This window comes from Papio anubis, chromosome 16, assembly GCF_008728515.1.
Source record: "Papio anubis isolate 15944 chromosome 16, Panubis1.0, whole genome shotgun sequence".
NCBI lineage: Eukaryota > Metazoa > Chordata > Mammalia > Primates > Cercopithecidae > Papio > Papio anubis.
In genome coordinates this window covers 10216711-10238685 of record NC_044991.1, presented here as the reverse complement: position 1 = coordinate 10238685, position 21975 = coordinate 10216711, and the positions used below count along the sequence as shown (strand labels likewise).

Below are 21975 nucleotides of genomic sequence, written 5' to 3'. Positions count from 1 at the left end.
ACAGAACAACCCTGAAGGGAAGGGAGCCACTGAAGCACACTGTGTCCTACAGATATGACGATGTCAGGACAGCCAGTCCTACAGGATAACTACATGCAAGTGTTCTGGAAGATGAGGTAGATGGGTTTCTTTCCTTCCCAGAGGCAAAAAAATTCAACGGAGAAGAATTTGATAAAAGATATCAACCAGAAATGATGAGACAAAGTACAGCCATAACTAACTTGCCCATTCCCTCGGCTTGAGGGCCCTGCCTACCTCCTAAGTTGTACAACAAAATTTAAATCTGAGAGCTCTTTTCAGAAACCCCTCAGGCTGGCCAGGCGTGGTGGCTCACACCTGTAATCCCAGCACTTTGGGAGGCCGAGGTGTGCAGATCACTTGAGGTCAGGAATTCAAGACCAGCCTGGCCAACATGGTGAAACTCCATCTCTAAAACACACACACAGACACACACAAAATTAGCTGGGTATGGTGGTGCACACCTATAGTCCCGGCTATTTGAGAGACTGAGGCGAGACAACTGCTTGAACCCTGGAGGTGGAGGTTGCAGTGAGCCAAGATCCCGCCACTGCACTCCAGCCTGGGCGACAGAACAAGAATCCATTCAACAAAACAAAACAAACAAACACCTCAGGTCAAGAAAATTGGAATGGAAGGCTGGGCATGGTGGCTCACAGCTGTAATCCCAGTACTCTGGGAGGCCAAGGCGGGCAGATCACAAGGTCAGGAGTTCAAGATCAGCCTGGCCAATATGGTGAAACTCTGTCTGTACTAAAAATACAAAAATTACCCAGGCATGGTGGCGTGTGCCTGTAGTCGCAGCTACTTGGGAGGCTGAGGCAGGTGGATCACTTGAATCCGAGAGGCAGAGGTTGCAGTGAGCTGAGATGGCGCTACTGACTCCAGCCTGGGCAACAGAGCAAGACTCCGTCTCAAAAAAAAAAAAAAAAAAAAAAAAAGGCCGGGCGCGGTGGCTCACACCTGTAATCCCAGCACTTTGGGAGGCCGAGGCAGGTGGATCACGAGGTCAGGAGATCGAGACCATCCTAGCTAACACAGTGAAACCCCGTGTCCACTAAAAATGCAAAAAATTAGCCTGGCGTGGCGGCAGGCGCCTGTAGTCCCAGCTACTTGGGAGGCTGAGGCAGGAGAATGGCGTGAACCTGGTAGGCGGAGCTTGCAGTGAGCCGAGATCGCGCCACTGCACTCCAGCCTGGGCGAATGAGCGAGACTCCGTCTCAAAAAAAAAAAAAAAATATGGAGTGGAGGGTGAGGAGTGGGGTTAGTGGAAGTCAGCAGAATGACCGGGTGTTGGGGTAGCAGAGGATGTTGGAGATTACAACAGGAGCTGGGGGACACAGGGTAGGGGTGAAGGAGGGTTACTCACTAGGTAGGGGTCTGGCAAAAAAAATAAAAAATAAAAGCCTCATTTCTGGGAACAAGAGACCCTATCCATGTACCAACAGGTACATAAATGAGAAGAAAATTCACACCTGAAACTACTCCCAGTCTTCAACATTCTTTCTCATAATCTAAGAATTTGTTACCTACTTCCTTCTCTAGAAAAACTGATAACAAGACTATGTCCACAGCTGAAGGTGGATCTTGGTATATGGGAAAATGCAATATTCTCATAGAAGCAGGTCATTTCCATTCCCACAGGAAAGGCAATTATTCTCACTTCACAGACAGAGAACAACCCAAAGTATATGATTAGATATTCAGGACAATTTTAGAATTTGGGCTTCTGACAGAATGGGAGTGTTCTTTCAAACTCCATGCCCAGAATTCCAACAGGTTTTCAATAGACTGGTATCTGTTTCAGTTTGTCGGACTCTCTCGTACACACATGCACACACCGCACTTTACAACTGGCTGTCTTCATTCATTCCTTCATTCAGTGCCAGGCACTGGGGACCGATTTTATATATATATATAAATGAATGATACTTTCTCAAGGAGATCATAGTCTAGTAGGAGATACAAGCATATACGCAGATAACTGCAATAACCAAAGCATCATTTGTCTTTTTTTTTTTTTTTTGAGACAGGGTCTCGCTGTTGCTTAGGCTGGAGTGCAGTGGTGCAATCTCAGCTCACTGCAGCCTCCACCTCCCAGGTTCAAGCGATCCTCTTGCCTCAGCCTCTCGAGTAGCTGGGATTATAGGCATGCCACCATGCCCGGCTAATTTTTATATTTTTAGTAGAGACGGGGTTTCAGCATGTTAGCCAGGCTGGTCTGGAATTCCTGACCTCAGGTAATCCACCCTCCTCGGCCTCCCAAAGTGCTGGGATTATAGGTGTGAGCCACTGCACCTGGCTCATTTGTCTTACCAACATAGAGTATTCCAAGAAATGCTAAGTAAGGAGACTAACAGATAAATCCTATTAAACAGTGATCTCCAGTAGCCCCTGTTATTACAGGAAAGACAGGAAAAAGAATGCAGGGCACTCATTCTGTGCAGTGCTTTTAGATCCTGAACATACTACAAGTCCTGAGAAGTAGCATTATGCTCTCAGAATTAGTGCTGTAATTACGGATAGTATCCCATGTGTCAGCACTGAATTGCTCTTTATTTTGTGTATGGGTATGTTTTGGCAGCCCAAATTTTGGCTGTTCAATGTCTTGAGGACAGGTACCATGCCTCTTCTTTAATCTTGGTAGCATCTAGGACTACTCTAGGCACAAAGTAGACACTAAATATATGATGTCCTTGGTGAAAAGGACAAGTAGATGAGACACTGGGTAGGTATCTTGTTTCTCCACAGTATGGACTGGGAGATTAGGCGAGTTTTGTAAAGTACAGCATTGCCCGACCTGATCACATTGCTGATGCACAGCGCAAGCCACCTACTGCTTTAAGAACTGGGGGTAGAGAGTCCTTCACTGGAGGCCATAGAAGATAGCATAATGTAGGTAAATAGTCTGGCAGTGAACTGCAGTAAACAAAAAGATTAATTTGGGACTTAAGTTCTCTGGGCTGATGTTTAGGATAGAAACAGACCCCAAGCCAGGCAAGGTAGCTCATACCTGTAACCCCAGCATTTTGGGAGGGTTAGGCAGGAGGACCACTTGAGCCCAGGAGTTCAAGACCAGTCTGAGCAACAGAGGCACACTCCATCTCTACAAAAAGTAAAAATAATTAGGCAGGCATGATGGATTGCACCTATAGTCCCAGGGCTATTCAGGAAGCTGAGGTGGGAAGATCTGCTCGAAAGCCAGAGAGGTGGAGGCTGCAGTGCGCCATGAGCATGCCATTGTACTTCAGCCTGGATGACAGAGCAAGACCTTGTACCCACCCCCCCACCAAAAAAAAAAATTGTTAAAAGAAAGAAACAGACCCCAGGCTCCTTATACTTGTTACAAGGTTCTCTTAGAAATGGACCCTATCACTATTGTGGTAAGTCCGTCCTGACTTGCTTAAAAGTCTTCGATGGCTTCCCATTGCACTTAAAACCAAATCCAGCTGGGTATGGTGAGGCACACCAGTAGTCCCTGCCACTAAGGAGCCTGAGGCAGAAGGACTGCTTGAGCCCAGGAGGTTAAGTCCAGCCTGGGCAACCTAGCAAGACCCCATCTCTCAAAAATTAAAACGAAGGCCAGGCGTGGCGGCTCACGCCTGTGATCCCAGCACTTTGGGAGGCCAAGGCAGGCAGATCACAAGGCCAGGAGATTGAGACCATCCTGGCTAACCCGGTGAAACCCCGTCTCTACTTTAAAAAAAAAAAAAAAAAAATTAGCTGAGCCTTATGGTAGGCGCCTGTAGTCCCAGGTACTCGGGAGGCTGAGGCAGGAGAACAGCATGAACCCGGGAGACAGAGCTTGCAGTAAGCCAAGATTGCACCACTGCACTCCAGCCTGGGCAACACAGCAAGACTCTGTCTCAAAAAAAAAAAATTAAAAAGAAAAGTCAAATCCAATTCCTCTATGTGGGTGATAATGCCCTAGTTCTGGCCCTGCCCACCTTACCCGTCTTCACTTGCCACTTCTCTCTCTCCACCACGCCCCAGCCCCACTGGCTTACTTGATGATCTCCAAACACACCAACTTCTGGCCTGCACCAGGCCCAAACACTTGCTTTTTCTTCTGAGCCCTCTTCCTGCTTTCTGAATGGCCAGTTTCATCTGATCCTTTAGATCTCAGCTCATCTTTCCTCTTCAGTGAGGCCTTTCTTGAACATCTTATTCAAAGTGACCCCATCTTATTCCTATTACTTATTAATGCACCAATCAGTTAATTGACTTGATAGTACTTACCATGCTCTGAACTTACCAGCTGCACTTCAAGGTGATCCCTGCTCTGAAATTTCTTGTCTTACTAGTCTTGCCCTTCTAAATATAAATCACTTGCGAGCAAGAGCCGGATTTATCTTGCTGTATCAACTGGCATATATTAGGTACTCAAAGATTTTGAATGAATGAATGAATGAATGAATGAATGAATGACAGCTAGGAAAATATGGTAGCAGTCAGCCAGCAGATAACGAGTTAAAGTGAAAAACATCAGTTCTCCCACCATGAAGCCAGAAGTTGTATGACTGTTTTTTGACTTACGGTGTATCTAAGTAGTGATAACACACAAACAGAAAAGAGGGAGAGCCTATGTTCTCTGCTGATGATTTAAAAAAGAAATGTCAGAAAGATCAAAACCTCACCAGCTCCAGTTTAAACTCTGTTTATAATGTTGTTGGTATTAAAGGCAAATTTCCTTACTTCTAACAGATTGCAAGGTTTGGTTTCTTTTTTCCCCTAAGGGACGGACTTCTGCACCCACTGAGCCCAGTGCTGTGATAGCTCCATCGACGACTCTACTCAGCCATGCTCACACCCAGGCCAGCCTTAGAGTATCTCAGGATCTCACTCTGCATAAAACTGTGGTTGATTCAAAATACCAGAAAAGAGGTTTCTCTTCCTAAGAACCAGAACATGAAGGCAAAGCATATGCAAGAAGTGGTTCTTCCTCACAATACCCCAGCTCAAGATCTGCCCCTCTCCTATAAAAGGAAGTATAACAGAGTGAAAACTGTTTTAGAGGTGCAATTCCAAAGTAAAGGAAAATTCAATGGCACCCTTTACACCTAATTTAAACCAGGTTTGACCCTTTAAACCCAGTTTGTTTCCCTGAATTTGATCAATTAGTTAACTATTTAGTGATTGAGCTCTAAACTTGGAAAGTCATGAGAAAGAAAAGAGTGGAAAATAAAACCCATCATCCTTGTTTTATGTTAGATGCTTCCCACGGCATACTCAGTAAACACAGCCATGTCCTAAAAGCAATCTACCAAATGCTGAGAGAGAGGCACTTACGCGGCATGATCCCTTGGCTCACCAGTTCTTCCCGGGTCCGGCGCTGCTGGAGTTTCAACTGTAGCACTGCAGGGCAGCAGAAAGAGAGGAGAGATGAGAGGTCAGTTGGGTATTCCACCTCAAAAAACACATTTTCAAATGCAAAAAAAGTCTAAAAACAGAAGGATGTAGTGTGAAAGAAGGGTCCCCTTGAAGTGCAACTGTCTGTAATTGCAGAAGTGGCCTGATACAGCAGAGTTTCCGTATTCTGCTGTGGGCGGTGAGAGGAAGTTGCGAAGGGTCTTGCAGGGCGATAACAATCCACAAAGCACCAGAGTCTTGCCTTTTACTCAAAACCTCCACAACACTGACTCCTCCTCCTAAAACTAAAAAACACCTATTCCAAACTCAAAATATCATAACGAGGACCATCATCCAGCAGAAAAAGCTCTGCAGAGGTTCTACGCTTAACAAATGTTTACCACCATAAGTATAGTGAATGAAAGTACTACTCACATAGATCAGGAAGTACTATTCATAAACTTTTTCTTTTGCATCTAAAAATTATAGCCATTTCACCAAGCAATGCCTTTTTCTAGCCTACAAAATATTTTACCATTAATATGCCTCTGTTTTTCTTCTTTCTCTTCACTTACAGCCTTTTCTGTTGAGGTGAAACAATCAAGCTAGATGACTCAAAGCACATCCGGGCTAGGGGAGACTGATGGGTGTTTCTCTTATTTTCACTCTGGCAATACTGCTTAATGAAACAATAGAGAGATTTTTAAAATTAAAAATCAACTATCGGCCAGGCGCGATGGCTCACGCCTATAATCCCAGCACTTTGGAAGGCCAAGGCGGGCAGATCACAAGGTCAGGAGTTCGAGACCAAACTGGCCAAGACGGTGAAACCCCATCTATACTAAAAATACAAAAATTAGCCAGGTGTGGTGGGCGCCTGTAATCCCAGCTACTCAGGAGGCTGAGGCAGGAGAACTGCTTGAACCTAGGAGGCGGAGGTTGCAGTGAGCCGAGATCACGCTATTCTCTCTCACTCCAGCCTGGGCAAGAGTGAGACGCTGTCTCAGGAAAAAAAAAAATCAACTATCTTTCTTTCAAAAGCCAGTTAAACCTAAAGGGTGTTATAACTACAAACTAGGCAGAATGACGACGGCACAGCTGTCATTCAGAGACTAAATGAGAAACTGCAGTGGTTGCAGTGAGCTGAGATCACACCACTTCACTCCAGCCTGGGTGACAGAGCAAGACTCCATGTCAAAAAATAAAACAAAAAAAAAGAAAATGTTCAGAGAAGGAGGGTTAGGAGGATCCCACGGGCCAAGGAAAGTCTCCTTACATAATTGTCTTCAAGTGTAGGGGCCTTCCAAGTCACATCTGAGAGGAACCAGAATCTACTGGGAATCATCTTAATATCTGCCTTTTCTATCCCCAGAGCAGTTTTTAGGGAGGCTTCCAAGAATGGCAGAACCATAACCATGCTCCTGCCTACATCTCAAATTCAGTAGATCCAAACCCAAACTTGTTTTCCTCCCAAAAACCCAATCCACTTCCCATCCTTACTTCTTTAATGATATCACTATTTTTCCCAGTATTTTTTTAAATGTCTAGGCCAACTTCAACTCTACCTCCTCACACTCACACTCCTCTCTTATCAATTTTACCCTGCCATGTTTTCCCATGCTGCAGTCGTAGCTCCCTGGCTGTGTCCTTGCCTGTATTGTCTCTCTCCCATTTTAAGTCATCTTTATCAAGGCTGGCCAGTTACTCTTCCTCAAGTACCATGAGTTTTTTCCTACCTCTTTTATTCACTTCACCTGGAAATCCCTACCCTGTTCATCTGAACTTCCTGACTCACTCCACAGCATTCAGAGTTACTACAGGCTTCCTGTGAGCTACCTTTTATGTGTTAGGAAAAAGTATAATATTTTGCCTTGTGTAATAGTAGCCCTTCAATATCTTACCTCTCCTACGAGTTTATAAGTTCCTGGAGAGAAGAGAATATGCCTTACTGATATATGTCCCTCATAGCACTTAATACATAGTAGGCATTCAATAATTGTTTCTTGTACTGAACTGGATCTCAAAAGGATGTTACAAACAGTCTGAGAAACTGAACCAAGAGGCTATTATTATTTTACAAATTAACACTGTTAAGAACAAAGCCTTGGAGAACTAACTAGATAAAAACAGCAGGAGTTACAATAATAGCTGACATTTATGATGCAAGTACTCTCTGCCAGACACTGTTTTACATTCCTTTACATTTTAACTTATTTAATCTTCATAACAACCATATGAAGATACATTTTGGTGTTTTGTTTTTTTGAGACAAGGTCTCACTCTGTCACTCAGGCTGGAGTGCAGTGGCGCAATCTCAGCTCACAAAGGCCTTGATATCCCTGGTTCAAGGGATCCTCCCACCTCAGCCTCTGGAGCAGCTGGAACTATAGGTGCGTGCCACCACGCCCGGCTAATTTTTTAATTTTTTTTGTAGATACGGGGTTTCACCATGTTGCCCAGGCTGGTCTTAAACTCCTGGGCTCAAGTGATCTGTCCATCTCAGCCTCCCAAAGTGCTGAGATTACAGGTGCAAGCCACTGTGCCAGGCCAAGATAGGTATTACTAATCCTATTTTACAGAAAAGCAAAGTGAGGCCCAGCAGGTTTAAGTAATACACCTAAGGTTATCCCACTAATAAGAGGTAGAACAGGATTTGGAGACAGGGATTCTGATTCCAAAACCTAGGCCTTACTTTGCCTCTCTAGGATCTTCTGAAAGCCTGCTCTACTGTGATAATAGGAGTGGAGTGTGATCACCTGGGTTTATTCTCTGGTGAGACAGACAAAGGGGCTAAGTAAAATGGATGGTTCAACAGGGTCAAAGGAATTCAGGTGATCAACTTCAGTAAAACAAATTTACTCTAGGAAGTTGATTTCAGAAAAAAAATTATAACCATAGATCAGCAACAATAATTGCATTAATAAAACACAAATAATAACTGAGTGTGCTACTATGTGTCAGGCCCTGTGTTAAGTGACTGTCATGCTTTTAACTTTTTTAATCCTTTTAAAAAGCCCTGTGAGGATACTACAGTTATTATCTCAATTTTACAGATGAGGAAACTAAGAATCAGATATTTAAAAGTTTGCCTTTTGTCACACAGCTCAAAGGTGCTGGAATTGGGATTCATAACCACATTTCCGTGACTCTAGAGTGGAGGCACCTGATCATAGGCAATGTGCCTCTCTATCAGAAAGAAAAGACAGCCAAGCAGGATAAAATGTAAGAGGCATAAGAGGGCAAATAATTGTCATCTTTTAGAGTGTTTCTAAAGCCCAGTGTAAAATGAGCTATTAGAAAATGATTAAATGTAACAAATTAATTTTATTTCAGAGAAAAAGGGAACAATGCAATTTAGTAAGTCTGAATACTTCAAAGAAACAATAACTAACATAAGCTATGGCTATTATCCAAGAACAATTTTGAAATATTAACCACTAGCCTTCTTAAGTAAACCATATATAAATAGGGCCATAGGGATATTATATAAACTTCTTGATTGAAAAACTTCTTGCTTCATGAATGCAAAAATTTAAATTTATGAAAGCTAACACATTTAATAAATTTATGATTCAAGTTTTCTGTGGCGACTACAGTAAAGGCATATTCAACTTAAATATACATACGCATATATACACACGTGTATATATTATGCATGTATATATATTTATACACACACATATACAGCTCTAGTACAAAGAGGAAAGTTTATATAATAAACCTTTTCCACCTCTAAAACTAAATGAAATTAAAGTTCAGTTATCTGAAAATTCCATCTTGTCCCTCCTAGGAGTTAACTTTGAACTTTGTGTTTATCTGACATCTGACAAAAGTTCCCCACTCAAATAAAAGAATTATCTTGGATACTGCAATAACCTGATTGAGATATGTGTTGTTTTATGCACTGCATAACCTTCAATGGCTACAAAGAAGGGGAAAAAAGACTGAAGTAGTAAACTCAGAATTATGGCAGTCAACCTATAATTCATTTTGTTTTATAATTTATCTGCTTTATGTTTATCTGTGTAGACTTAAAATGATCCATCGTCGGAGACTTTCAACTACAAAGAAACAGCTGTTTATATGAAGTTTCTGTTTCCTTGGTCTATTAATTCCTATTAATTCTAAGCATTATAAATAAAATGACTTTACATTTCCAGACCTTAGGATTATTCATTTTAGAAGCAATTATTTAATAACCCCCTTTCAGTAAATACCACAGAGCCATACATTCTGTGTTCACTGCCAAAGTTACCAAAATCAGGAATAAATTTCAGAGGCCATAAATTTAATGCACATCCACCCTCAACAAGAAATATCTGAAACAAATGATGATTTTCACAGACCGTACAAGCCTATGGAGATTTAGGAGAGCAGGAATTTTGACATCTCTCTATGTCATTGTATATCACTACTTAGATCTGCTCATCATTCCCCAAGCCAGTAAAGACTAAACAAAAATATTTATTTGTATACAAGCATAAGCCTTTAATACTTTACTGTTAACTGATTTCCACAAATCTAATATATCATGTTTCTAAATGGGTCTGTGTAAACAACCTATATATAGATGAATGGATGTCTTTAGAGCTGATGGGTGGTGAATCAACTGAGTTGCCTGCTAAAAAGAATGGAATAAAAAGAAAAGAAACACAACTATAAAATGAAAAACCCTAGGTTCTCCACTCTCCATGGAAATAATCAAGTTTTTTACCTGCCTCAAACAAAGGCATCAATTGCTATTTGAATAGCTACTTTAGGGGTGAAGGAAAAGCCAAGGAGTGACCTTAATATATCTCTGTCATGTAAGACCATGGAAGCATGTTGATAGGATTCAAGGGGTAATACCCAAGAAATGAACACATCAAACAGCTGGGTCAATCAGGACTGGAACAAGAAAGGAATAAGAAGTGGGGTTCTCATGCCCAGCTCTTCCACTGGTCATTTGTCCCGGATTTCACTGGAAAGGAAACATGCAGTTGGTAGCCGTTCCTACCTTATACATGTACTGATTCCACCAAGGCTTCTACAATCAGAAGATAACATATAAATTATGAGGAAGTAGAAAAGAATAGGAAGGTGGGGTTAGTATGAGAAGGACAGGACAGCAAAAAAACAAGACCCCTCCCTCCACAGCATCCTTTGCTCAGTTAAGTCTTCTCAAGGAAGATTCTCATACTGTAGGGACATTTCATTAACTGGGCCATAACTCAGGAATACTGACAAGTCTTTTTCTCATGAAACTTCTAATCAAATGGCAATAAACTTGGCCACCACTTTTCAGAATGTTTATGTTAGAAAAGGCTCCAAAACAAACTTGTTGATGAGTAAGGGAAATGTTCCTGGACTAGAAATTATAAGCCAGCCAAAACAGTGCTGCATTTGAAAATTGAGATTTATATGCTTGAGGAGAGCAAAAAGCAGACAAGACTTCTCAAAAATCTTTTCTCTTACCCCACTCAGATATTTGGCTTCCAACTCTGGAGGCTGTCATACTTCAGGGGGAAATTGCTACCCAGAAACAATCGACTGAAAGACTGCTCTGGTTGGAGCCAAGTTTGAAAGCATCAGTTTTCATGAGAATTAACAATGACCTTCACACTAAAAATATTAAAATAGCCCCAACATATTAGAAACTAAATTAATAGATGTCATTTCTGGCATTTGTAAGGTACAACTAATACTAGAGCATTTCTACATTTTAATAAATTGCATGGTGCTTATTTAACTAATTTTGAATAAGGAGTATTTGAGTTTATCTCCTCTAAAAATCACAATCTACCTCACTCTCAACAATAGAACAACCAGGTAGAAATTAGTAAGGATATTGAAACAGTTCAAATGTAAGCCCCCTCCAAACCTCATGCTGAGATATGATCCCCAGTGTTGGATGCAGGGCCTAGCAGGAGGAGTCTGGGTCACGGCAGCAGATCCGCTGGGAGTGGCCTGGTGCCCTACCTGCGAGTAATGAGTTCTCACTCTTTTAGTTCATGCGCATGCATGAAACTTGTTTAAAAGAGCATGGGATCTCTCCAGCTCCGTCTCTCGCCATGTGACACTCCTGCTCCCCCTCTGCCTTCCTTCATGAGTAAAAGCTTCCTGAGGCCTCTCTAGAAGCTGAGCAGCTGCTGGTGCCATGCTTGTACAGCCTGCAAAACCACGAGCCAAATAAACCTCTTTTCTTTATAAATTAACCAGCCTCAAGTACCCCTTTGTAGCAACCCAAAACAGACTAATACAGATACACAGGACTTGAACTACACCATCAACCAAATAGAATTAACAAACATATAGAACACTCCATCTAACAATGGCAGAATATACACTTTTTTCAAGCACACATGGAACACTCCCCAGGTCAGAACATATACCAAGCAATAAAACAAGTTTCAGTCCATTTTAAAGGATTAAAATCATTCTTTGACCACAATGGAATTAAATTAGAAATCAAAAACAGGCCAGGTATGGTGGCTCACACCTATATATAACCCCAGGACTTTGGGAGGCTAAAACAGGAAAATCACTTGAGGTCAGGAGTCAGAGACCAACCTGGTAGCAAAAATAGCAAGACCCCCATCTCTATAAATATTATGTATATAAAGAATATATGGCTGGGCATGGTGGCTCACGCCTGTAATCCCAGCACTTTGGAAGACCAAGACAGGTGGATCACCTGAGGTCAGGAGTTCAAGACCAGCCTGGCCAACATGGTAAAACCCCATCTCCACTAAAAATACACAAATTAGCAGACCATGGTAGTGGGTGCCTATAATCCCAGCTACTCAGGAGGCTGAGGAAGGAGAATCGCTTGAACCCAGGAGGTAGAGGTTGCAGTGAGCCGAGATTGTGCTACTGCATTCCAGCCTGGGTGACACAGCAAGACTCCATCTCAAAAAAAAATATATATCTATACACACACACATATATATACACACACACACAACACATATATATGTGTGTGTGTGTATATATATATATAGAAAGAGAGAGAGAAATAACAAAAAACAGAAAAAAATTTGGGAAATTCATAACCAATGGGTCAAAAGAGAATGAGAGAAATTAGAAAGTACTTTGAACTAAACAATTTATCAAAATTTCTGGAATATAGCCAAACAGTGCTTAGAGGGAAATTCATAGGTTTATATTAGAAAATTCACAGCCTACACTGGAAAGGAAGAAAGATCTGGAATACATGCTGTAAGCCTTTACCTTAAGAAACTAGATGAATATAAAATTCAGTTAATTTTAAACAAGGAAACTAGAAAAAGCGCAAACTAAACCATGGTAAGTAGAAGAAAGGAAATTAAAGTGGTAAGCAATGATATACAAAACAGAAAAATAGGCCAGGTGCGGTAGCTCACACCTGTAATCCCAGCACTTTGGGACGCCAAGGTGGGCTGTTCACCTGAGGTCAGGAGTTTGAGACCAGCCTGGCCAATATGGTGAAACCCCATCTCTACTAAAAATACAAAAATTAGACGGGTGTGGCAGCAGGCACCTGTAGTCCTAGCTACTCGGAAGGCTGAGGCAGGAGAATCACTTGAACCCAGGAGGCAGAGGTTGCAGTGAGCTGAGATCGCGCCACTGCACTCCAGCCTGGGCGAAAGAGCGAGACTCCGTCTCAAAAACAAAAAACAACAAACAACAAAAAACAGAAAAACAACAGAGAAAATTAATAGGCATAAAAGTCTGTTGTTTGAAAAGAACAACAAAATTGATAAATATTTACCTAACTACCAAGAAAAAAAACAGAAAATATATACAAAAATCAGAAACGCAAAAGGAGGCCAGGTGTGGTAGCTCATGCCTGTGATCCCAGCACTTTGGGAAGCAAAGGCAGGTGGATCACCTGAGGTCAGGAGTTCAAGACCAGCCTGGCCAACATGACAAAGCCCCATTTCTATTTAAAAACAAAACAAAACAAAACAAGAATTAGCTAGATGTGGTGGCACGAGCCTGTAATCCCAGCTACTTGGGAGGCTGAGGCAGAAGAATCACTTGAACCTGGGAGGTGGAGGTTGCAGTAAGCTAAGATTATGCCACTGCACTCCAGCATGAGTGACAGAGCAAGACTCCATCTCAAAAAAAGAAAAAGAAATGCAATGGTCAAATTCCTAGGAAGGCATAAATTACTGAAACTGACTCAAGAAAGAAATAGAACATCTGAATAGATGTGTAACAAGTAAAGAGATTGAAATAGTAATCTTCCCACAAAGAAAAGCCCAGGTCCAGAAGGCTTCGCTGATATATTTCTCCAAATACTTAGCTGGGCATGGTGGCTCATGCTTGTAATCCCAGCACTTTGGGAGGCCCAGGTAGGTGGGCCTGCTTGAGCTCAGGAGTTTGAGACCAGCCTGGGCAACATGGCGAAACTGTCTCTACAAAAATGAGCCAGGCATGGTGGCAAGTGCCTGTTGTCCAAACTACTCAGGAGGCTGAGACAGGAAGATCGCCTGAACCTGGGAGGTCGAGGCTGTGGTGAGCTGAGACCACATCACTGCACTCCAGCCTGGGTGCCAGAGCAAAACCCTGTCTCAAAAAAATAAATTAAAAAATAAAAATAATTAATACCAATCATTCACAAACTCTTCCAGGAAACAGAGGAGAAAACACTTCCCCAGCTCATTTTATGAAGCTAGTATTATTCTCTGATTCCAAAGCCAGAGAAAAACATCAAAACAAAACTACAGATGAATATGCCTTATTAATATAGACACAAAATTCCTCAACAAAATACTAGGAAATGAAGCCAGGACTGGAACCAAATATTCTGTATCCTTATCCTTGTAATCCTTTTCTCATTCCAGTGATTCTCAACCCTTACCCTTCACAATGAAATCATCTGGGAAGGTTTTTAATTGGTCTGGAATGGGGCCTAGACCTCATCTCTTTAAGAAGCTTAGCAGATAATTCTAATGCAATGCCATGTCAAGAGCTACCCTATGTAATGCTACTTTGGCCTAATTTAAGCTTACTTCATATGGAGAAATTAAATATGCTCCACCCATGTCTGTGATGCCAATGATAGATCATGGCAAGTAAATAGTGCAAAGCAGGTTTAATCCAACTAATAACCAGTAAGTAGCCTTTCCTCTGATACTGTTTTAAGGCACATCATCTTTTGCTGTGTTTTGAACAACGATTCAGTTTTTAAGTTAAAATTTTTTGACAATAAACATGTTGTTATTTCCACGATCATTTTTAATATTTTTCACATTGAAACACTTAAGAATAACAAATAATTTTTCTTTTTTTTCTCAAATTCCTTTTCACCAAACGAATAATTTAATAAACAATCATATGTGAACACTTCTAGGAGGTGTCAAGTCCCATCTCATGAAGTTTAGCATTAAACTCAGACATCTAGAGAACAGGTTACAGACCAGGGATATCCACTGTCACAAATTATCAACACATTTCCCAGCTTCCATGGTGTCCTGGCATCTTAGTTATGGACGTCCTAGGACCTGCAGGACAAGGGCAACAGAGACCACAACAAATTCACACGTAGCTTCCTGGAGCAGAGGACAAAGAGCAATGAAAATGGACCCCCAAGCTCTGGCTAGTTAAAAATTATTATTTGTTCAAAAGTTTACAACAGGAGAGAAATTTTATTTTCCAACACACTTCTTCCATAAAATATATTTGTAGACTACCACTAAAGGTTTGTCAATGGGAAGAGAATGGCTAAAGAACAACCCAATAAAGAGATAAAATCTGGTATCTCTAGATGTACTTCTGTGAGTTTTCTATCTAAATTTAATGCATGTGATATGATGCTGTATATCTTCCAAGTTCTTGTTTATATACAGTGTAGTACATTTACTAATAAATATTAACTGGTGTTTTTTTTTTTTTTTTTTTTTTTGAGACAGGTTCTCACTCTGTTGTCCAGGCTGAAGTGCAGTGGTATGATCATGGCTCACCACAGCCTTGACCCACCAGGCTCAAACAATCCTCCCACCTCAGCCGCCTGAATAGCTGGGATTATAGACTTGTACTACCACACCCAGCTAATTTTTAAATTTTTTATTTGTAGAGACAAGGTCTCACTGTTGCCCAGACTGGTCTCGAATTCCTGGGCTCAAGCAATCCTCCCACCTCAGCCTCCCAAAGTGCTGGGATTACAGGTGTGAGCCACTGTACCCAGCCAATATTAACTGTGAAAAGTAGTTTCGGATAGTATTTCCTTACTCTAAGTTCATAGCCTCCTATAAATTCCTAAAGCTTGACCTGCTAATAATTGGTATATTTTTTCTCTAATTTTCAGGCACCAGGTTCCAGAAAAAATAAGCAAATGCAACTTAATTTAGCATCAGACACCAATACTTCTAGCTTCAAACTGGGGAATGTGTTTTACCAGGAAGGTCAGAGAAGGAACAGGTTGGGTGCTAGCCTTAGGTGAAGCTCAGCATGCAGATAATTAGAATACTCATCTTTGCAACAGTGAATTATACCTATTTTATTGGTGTATTTTACATTCTATTTATCCTATATGCCTCAAAAATCATTTAGTGACATCCAAATTGTAAAACCACACGGCCTATCAATTAGAACCGAAGGCTGTTCTGAACACTCACCAGCTTCGTTGCTAGAATGCATGATTAAAAGCAGGTGAAGGGTGTCTCCAGAAGCAGGTGCTACTCAAGTTCTGCTACCTGGGTTATTTTCCAGCATCACCACCAATATAAGGATTGGGAATCAGGGTGTGGAGAGAGATCTTCTCAATTCACTCACCTAACAAATATTTACTAAACAACTATAGGTTGGCGCAAAAGTAATTGATGTTTTTGTCATTGCTTTTAATGGCAAAAGCTGCAATTACTTTTGCACCAACACAATACTACTTTGTTAGGTCCTGTGCTAGGTACTAGATACAGAAAAATCAGCCGGGCATGGTGGCGGGTGCCTTTAGTCCCAGCTACTTGGGAGGCTGAGGCAGGACAATAGTGTGAACCAGGGAGGCGGAGCTTGCAGTGAGCTGAGATCGCGCCACTGCACTCCAGCCTGGGCAGAGTGAGACTCCATCTCAGGAAAAAAAAAAAACGGGGGGGGTCTTGAAAGTATTTTATGTTCATGATCAGTTGGTATTAAAGTTTCAAGCTATTTCCTGATAACATTCCCCAAAAGTAATACTCCTCTGGGCCCCTACTTATTGAATGTGCCCATAAGTCTGTCCTGATATAGCCTAAAAGATATGAAAGAGAAGAGAAATGTCTCTGTGTTCCCTAACTTGGTTTCATTACCTCTCTTGCTTTCTGGTTCTTGAGCCCTACTCTGTCCTACAGCATCCAATGGAATTGTTTCCTCTCCTGCTTCTTAACATATAATGTTCTTAAGCTTTCTAAACATGAAGTTTCTTTTCTTTTTTGGTTTTTGAAATAGGATCTTGCTCTGTCACCCAGGCTGGAGAGCAGTGGTGCCATCTTGGCTCACTACAGCCTCGACTTCCCGGGCTCAAGTGATTGATCTTCATGCCTCAGCTTCTCGAGTAGCTGGGACCACAAGCACGCACCACCACACCTGGCTAATTTTTTGTACAGACAGGGTTTCACCTGTTGCCCAGGCTAGTCTTGAACTCCTGGGCTCAAATGATCCACCCACCCTGGCCTCCCAAAGTGCTGGGAGTACAAATGTGAGCCACTGCGTCCAGCCTAAACACTAAGTTTCTCTTGTCCTTTTCGTGATAATTTTCTTCCTTCAACTTGTGAAACCAGCCTGAATGGGTAAGCACAGTGTACACTGCACCAAAAACATAGCTGTGGGCTTGTTTTTTTTGTTTTGTTTTTTGTTTGTTTGTTTGAGACGGAGTCCTGCTCTGTCACCCAGGCTGGAGTGCGGTGGCGAGATCTCCGCTGACTGCAAGCTCCGCATCCCGGGTTCACACCATTCTCCTGCCTCAGCCTCCCGGGTAGCTGGGACTACAGGCGCCTGCCACTACGCTCGGCTAATTTTTTGTATTTTTTAGTAGAGATGGGGTTTCGCTGTGTTAGCCAGGATGGTCTCGATCTCCTGACCTTGTGATCTGCCCGCCTCGGCCTCCCAAAGTGCTGGGATTACAGGCGTGAGCCTCCGCGCCTGCCGGCTTGTTTTTAATATAAACAAAAGCATTGCAAAGGCCCAATGTATTTTTTAATTAGCCCTATCCTTAACCAGAAAGGGTTTACTGTCAACTCAACTGACTTCTGGGTAAAGGGTTACACAGCACTGAATGTGGGGTTGGTTTTATAAATATTTTATAAGTTCCAAATAAATGCAACACACCTCCAGAAATGACCTCTGGCCAGGCGCAGTGGCTCATGCCTGTAATCCCAGCACTTTCAGAGGCCAAGGCAGGTGGATCATTTGAGGTCAGGAGGTCGAGGTCAGCCTGGCCAACATGGCAAAACCCTGCCTCTACTAAAAATACAAAAAAAAATAGCTGGGCATGGTGGCGGGCACTTGTAATCCCAGCTACTTAGGAGGTTGAGGCAGGAGAACAGCTTGAACTCAGGAGGCAGAGGTTGCAGTGAGCCAAGATCATGCCACTGCTCTCCAACCTGGGCGACAGAGTGAGACTCGGTCTTGAAAAAAAAAAAACAGAGATGACCTCTAAGGGGAGACCAAAGGACACCAGAGAAAGAATCAGAACACAGAGGTCCCAATCCTATCTCTGTTGCTACCTAATCAAGTAACTATCTCTTTTTTCCTCAATTTTATCACTGTAATACAATTTTGAAACCTAATCCATATACCCTTTGAAACTCAAAAGACCACAATGTACATGAAAAGTGAGTTGTAAAATTATAATACAGATTACAAATGTTTCATTAGAGGCTTTTACATCAGATTTTCTCTAGGACAAAGTAAGAACTGCAAGTAATCTGGTACCACACCTCCAACGAGGTAATTTATTCTGCAAGGTAACATGATTTTATATCAAACCACCCTTATTTAAATCACATCCCAAGTTGTTCTTGGTGGGGGTCGGGGGTGGGCGATGCAGAGAGATCAAAGGAAGGGTAAAGGAAAGGGGAAGGAGAGGAAGGAAAGGAAAGAAAAAGGAAAGGGGGAAAAAAAGGAAAGGGGAAAAAAAAGGAAAGGGAACTATTTTTCTTTGGAAGGCAGATTAGGAACATGTAGCCAGTGAAGCAGTCTCTGGTAATTATAAAGAGCAAGCTTGAGAGAGAGGCAGAAGAATCAGTACTTATTCATTATTAAAATCAAATATACAGTTTAGTATTCAAAAAGCATGCTCCTGAAATTCTAAGCTATCAATACCAAAGTAGTTGTTAAAGGATCCAGAAAGGTCCATTTATCTTTTGCCAGAGAAAGGAGCTGCTGAAATTCTTGAGATTCAGATCCAAAGTTAAGACAAGAAGGAGGAAGTGGAGGTGAAGAAAGGAAAGTAAATTCTCCTTGAGATTCTATTGACCAACCATCCACAAACCTTATGATTAAATGCAATGTGGTATCCTAGATTGGATCTGGGAACTGAAAAACGACATTAGTGAGAAAACAAATGAAATCCAAAAGAAGTTTGGAGTTTACTTAATAGTAATGTACTAACGTTCATCTCTCAGTTTTGACAAATGTACCATAGTTACGTAAGATGCTAACACTAGGGGCAACTGGATCAAGGATACGCAGGAACTCTCCGTACTATCTGTGTAACTTTCTTGTAAGTGTAAAATCATTCCAAATAAAGTTTAGTTAAAAAACCCATGGAGGACCTTTTCCTCTTGGAAGTCCCCTCTCTCTCACTAGAGAGCAAGCTGTTTTCCTTTCTCTTTCCTTCTCTTTCTTTTGCCTATGAAACCTCCACTCCTAAACTCCTCGTATGTGTCCATGTCCTAAATTTTCTAGGTGTGAGAGGACAAATCCCAAGTATTTACCCCAGACAACATAGCCGCTTCATATTAGGGACCTCGTCTGGGATACCAAGGTACAATATTCATTGAAATGCAACATCTGGTAGAAGCAAACCAGTGTTGCAACCCATCGGAATGGTTCTGACAGCAAACTCCAAATGGTGCTGCACACCAAACCACGCATGGACACACCTTTCATCTGAGGACCCTTAGGTTGACCCCAGGATGAGCCCTAGCTGCTGTTCCACACACAATGCCCCTTTTCAGCAGGAAGGAGCCAGAAAGAGTTGTCGTCCAACACTCTCTAAAAGCAGTTAGGGTTACCATTCCAGAGGGGTGAATAATACAGGAGTTAAGAAGAAATTACGTAGGCAGATAGTGAGGGTATGGAAGTCCTCAGTAAGATTTTCCTTTTTAATGAAAAGCAGCCCCAAATCATTTTCTAACAAAGAGCAGCCTGTAAAGTTGAGCTGCTGAAATAGATAAGCAAGCTGGGAGCTTGCACAGGTGAATGCCGGCAGGAAAGAACGACCTGGGCCTAGTCACGTTCAAAATGCTGGCTCCACCTTCCCTTCTCTGCCAGCCACATGTACAGTAAGAAGCAGACAAGATGGCGCCAGCTAAGGGGATAATTCATTTGTATAACAAGATTAGGGTGGGGCAACCAGCCTTCCCTGCTCAGTATGTAAACATCACACCTGATCAAACCAATCTGTGAGCCCTGTGTAAATCAGACACCGCCTCCTCATGCCTGACTATAAAATCTGGGGCATCCTCTGCTGCTGGCTGGCCTTTCCTGTCGAAAGTCCCCTCTTTCTCAAGAGAGAGACAGAGACAGAGACAGAGAGAGACAGATCCCTTTCTTCTGCCTATTAAACCTCTGCTCCTAAAAAATAAAATAAATTTTAAAAAAACATGAATTTGCCTCTACCTTTAGAAAAAATTGATGAATCAATTATGAAACATAACAAACGTCAGGTTTTTCAAATTGAAATGCTGCCATCTCTTGGAGAGAAAGAAATTATCAATTCCTATAATGATTCCTGTAAATCAACATGATGCTCACAGGAAATGCTCAATGGCACATGTCAGATTTCAGATTTGGACGTTCAACCTGCAAATACATAATGCAAATATTTCAAAATCTGAACGAAATCCAAAATGCAAAACACTTGTAGTCCCAAACATTTCTGATAAGGAATACTCTTAACCTATAATACCAAAATATAATAGATATCTTCTATTTAATCTGAATACTGTCGGGAATGAAGGCTCTAGATTAATGAAGTACGTTCCTGGGCTGGTAAACCTGGGCAACTTATACATCTAACCAGGTAACTTTCCAAGAATCAGCTTATGAAAAATCTAACTTACGGTACTAAAATATGCAAATGAAAGGTGTCTATATTGTGTAGTAACACTTACAAAACGGTGAAAACACGCATCATCTTACTTAATTCTCACAACAAAGCTATGCAGACGATAGAACTCTTATACCATTTTGTAGATGAGGAAATTGAGGTTTAGACCGATTAAGCAACTTGCTCAAGGTCATAAAGTAAAAGAGCAGAAATTGGAACCCAGCTCTGTCTAAATGTACAGCCTGAATCTTCAACCAACTCTCTTTTCTCATAAAACACACCAGTTCTCTGTATGTTTGTCTGTTTATGTTTTGTCAAGACGGGATCCTACATTGTTGCCCAGGCTGGCCTTGAATTCCTGGCCTACCAGTTATCTTCCTGCCTTGGCCTCAGTCATTACAGTCATGATGAAACACTGCACCCCACTCCTCTATGTTTTAAAATGACACTATATTGACAGTGTTATCAGCATGATATGGATGGGGAAAAAGTGACCTACATACTAACTAGGGGAAAATTCAGGTGATTTCAGTGAATAGTATGGAACATGTAGAGTATATGACATAGAACTCTGGAGACTGAAAACACTGCTTATATTCTAATTCCAAAAGGAATTGAGATTTTAACAGGATAACGGTGGTCACATTTAAAGGTTATTCAGGCTGGGCATGATGGCTCACACCTGCAATCCCTGCACTTTGGGAGGCCAAGGTGGGAGGATCATGCCCAGGAGTTCAAGACTTTTTCTTTTCTTTTCTTTTCTTTTTTTATTTTAGACAGTCTCGCTCTGTCACCGGGCTGGAGTGCAGGGGCACGATCTCGGCTCACTACAACCTCTGCCTCCCGGTTCAAGCGATTCTCCTTCCTCAGCCTCCCAAATATCTGGGACTACAGGCGTGCGCCATCACGCTCAGCTAATTTTTGTATTTTTAGTACAGGTGGGGCTTCACCATGTTGGCCAGGATGGTCTTGATCTCTTGACCTCGTGATCCGCCTGCCTCAGCCTTCCAAAGTGCTGGGATTACAGGCATGAGCCACCATGCCCAGCCAGAGTTCAAGACTTTTCTGAGCAATGTAGAGAGACCCCTGTTTCTACAAAAAATAATTTTAAAAAAAAATTAGCCAGGCATGGTAGCCTTTGCCTGTAGTCCTGGCTGCTCAGGAAGCTGAGGGGTCGAGGCTGCAGTGAGCCATGATTATGCCACTGCAGTCTAGCCTGGGCAAGAGGGCAAAAAATAACAACTACTAAATAAAGGTCATTCAAAGGGGCTCTTCCCAGAGAGAGACAGGAAGAAGTATAAAAGGACGTAAGAGGACGTCACATGACTACTTCCTATCTGGCTCTCAGTGTGGGAACATCCACTCCACAAAAGCAGAAAGCATTTGCTTCCTGGCAC

General features: G+C 41.9%; 1 protein-coding gene across 8 annotated transcripts in view; it reads right to left on the bottom strand.

Moving 5' to 3' along the window:
- MRTFA (myocardin related transcription factor A) overlaps positions 1 to 21975 on the bottom strand; it is a 218653-nt gene that overhangs the window by 45781 nt on the left and 150897 nt on the right. For all 8 annotated transcript variants that reach the window (XM_021921583.2, XM_017945338.3, XM_017945339.3 and 5 more), the window contains one exon: positions 5308 to 5373. In XM_021921583.2, the coding sequence (XP_021777275.1) occupies positions 5308 to 5314 (7 nt within the window). In that variant the 5' untranslated portion in view covers positions 5315 to 5373. The remainder of the gene's footprint in view (positions 1 to 5307; positions 5374 to 21975) is intronic.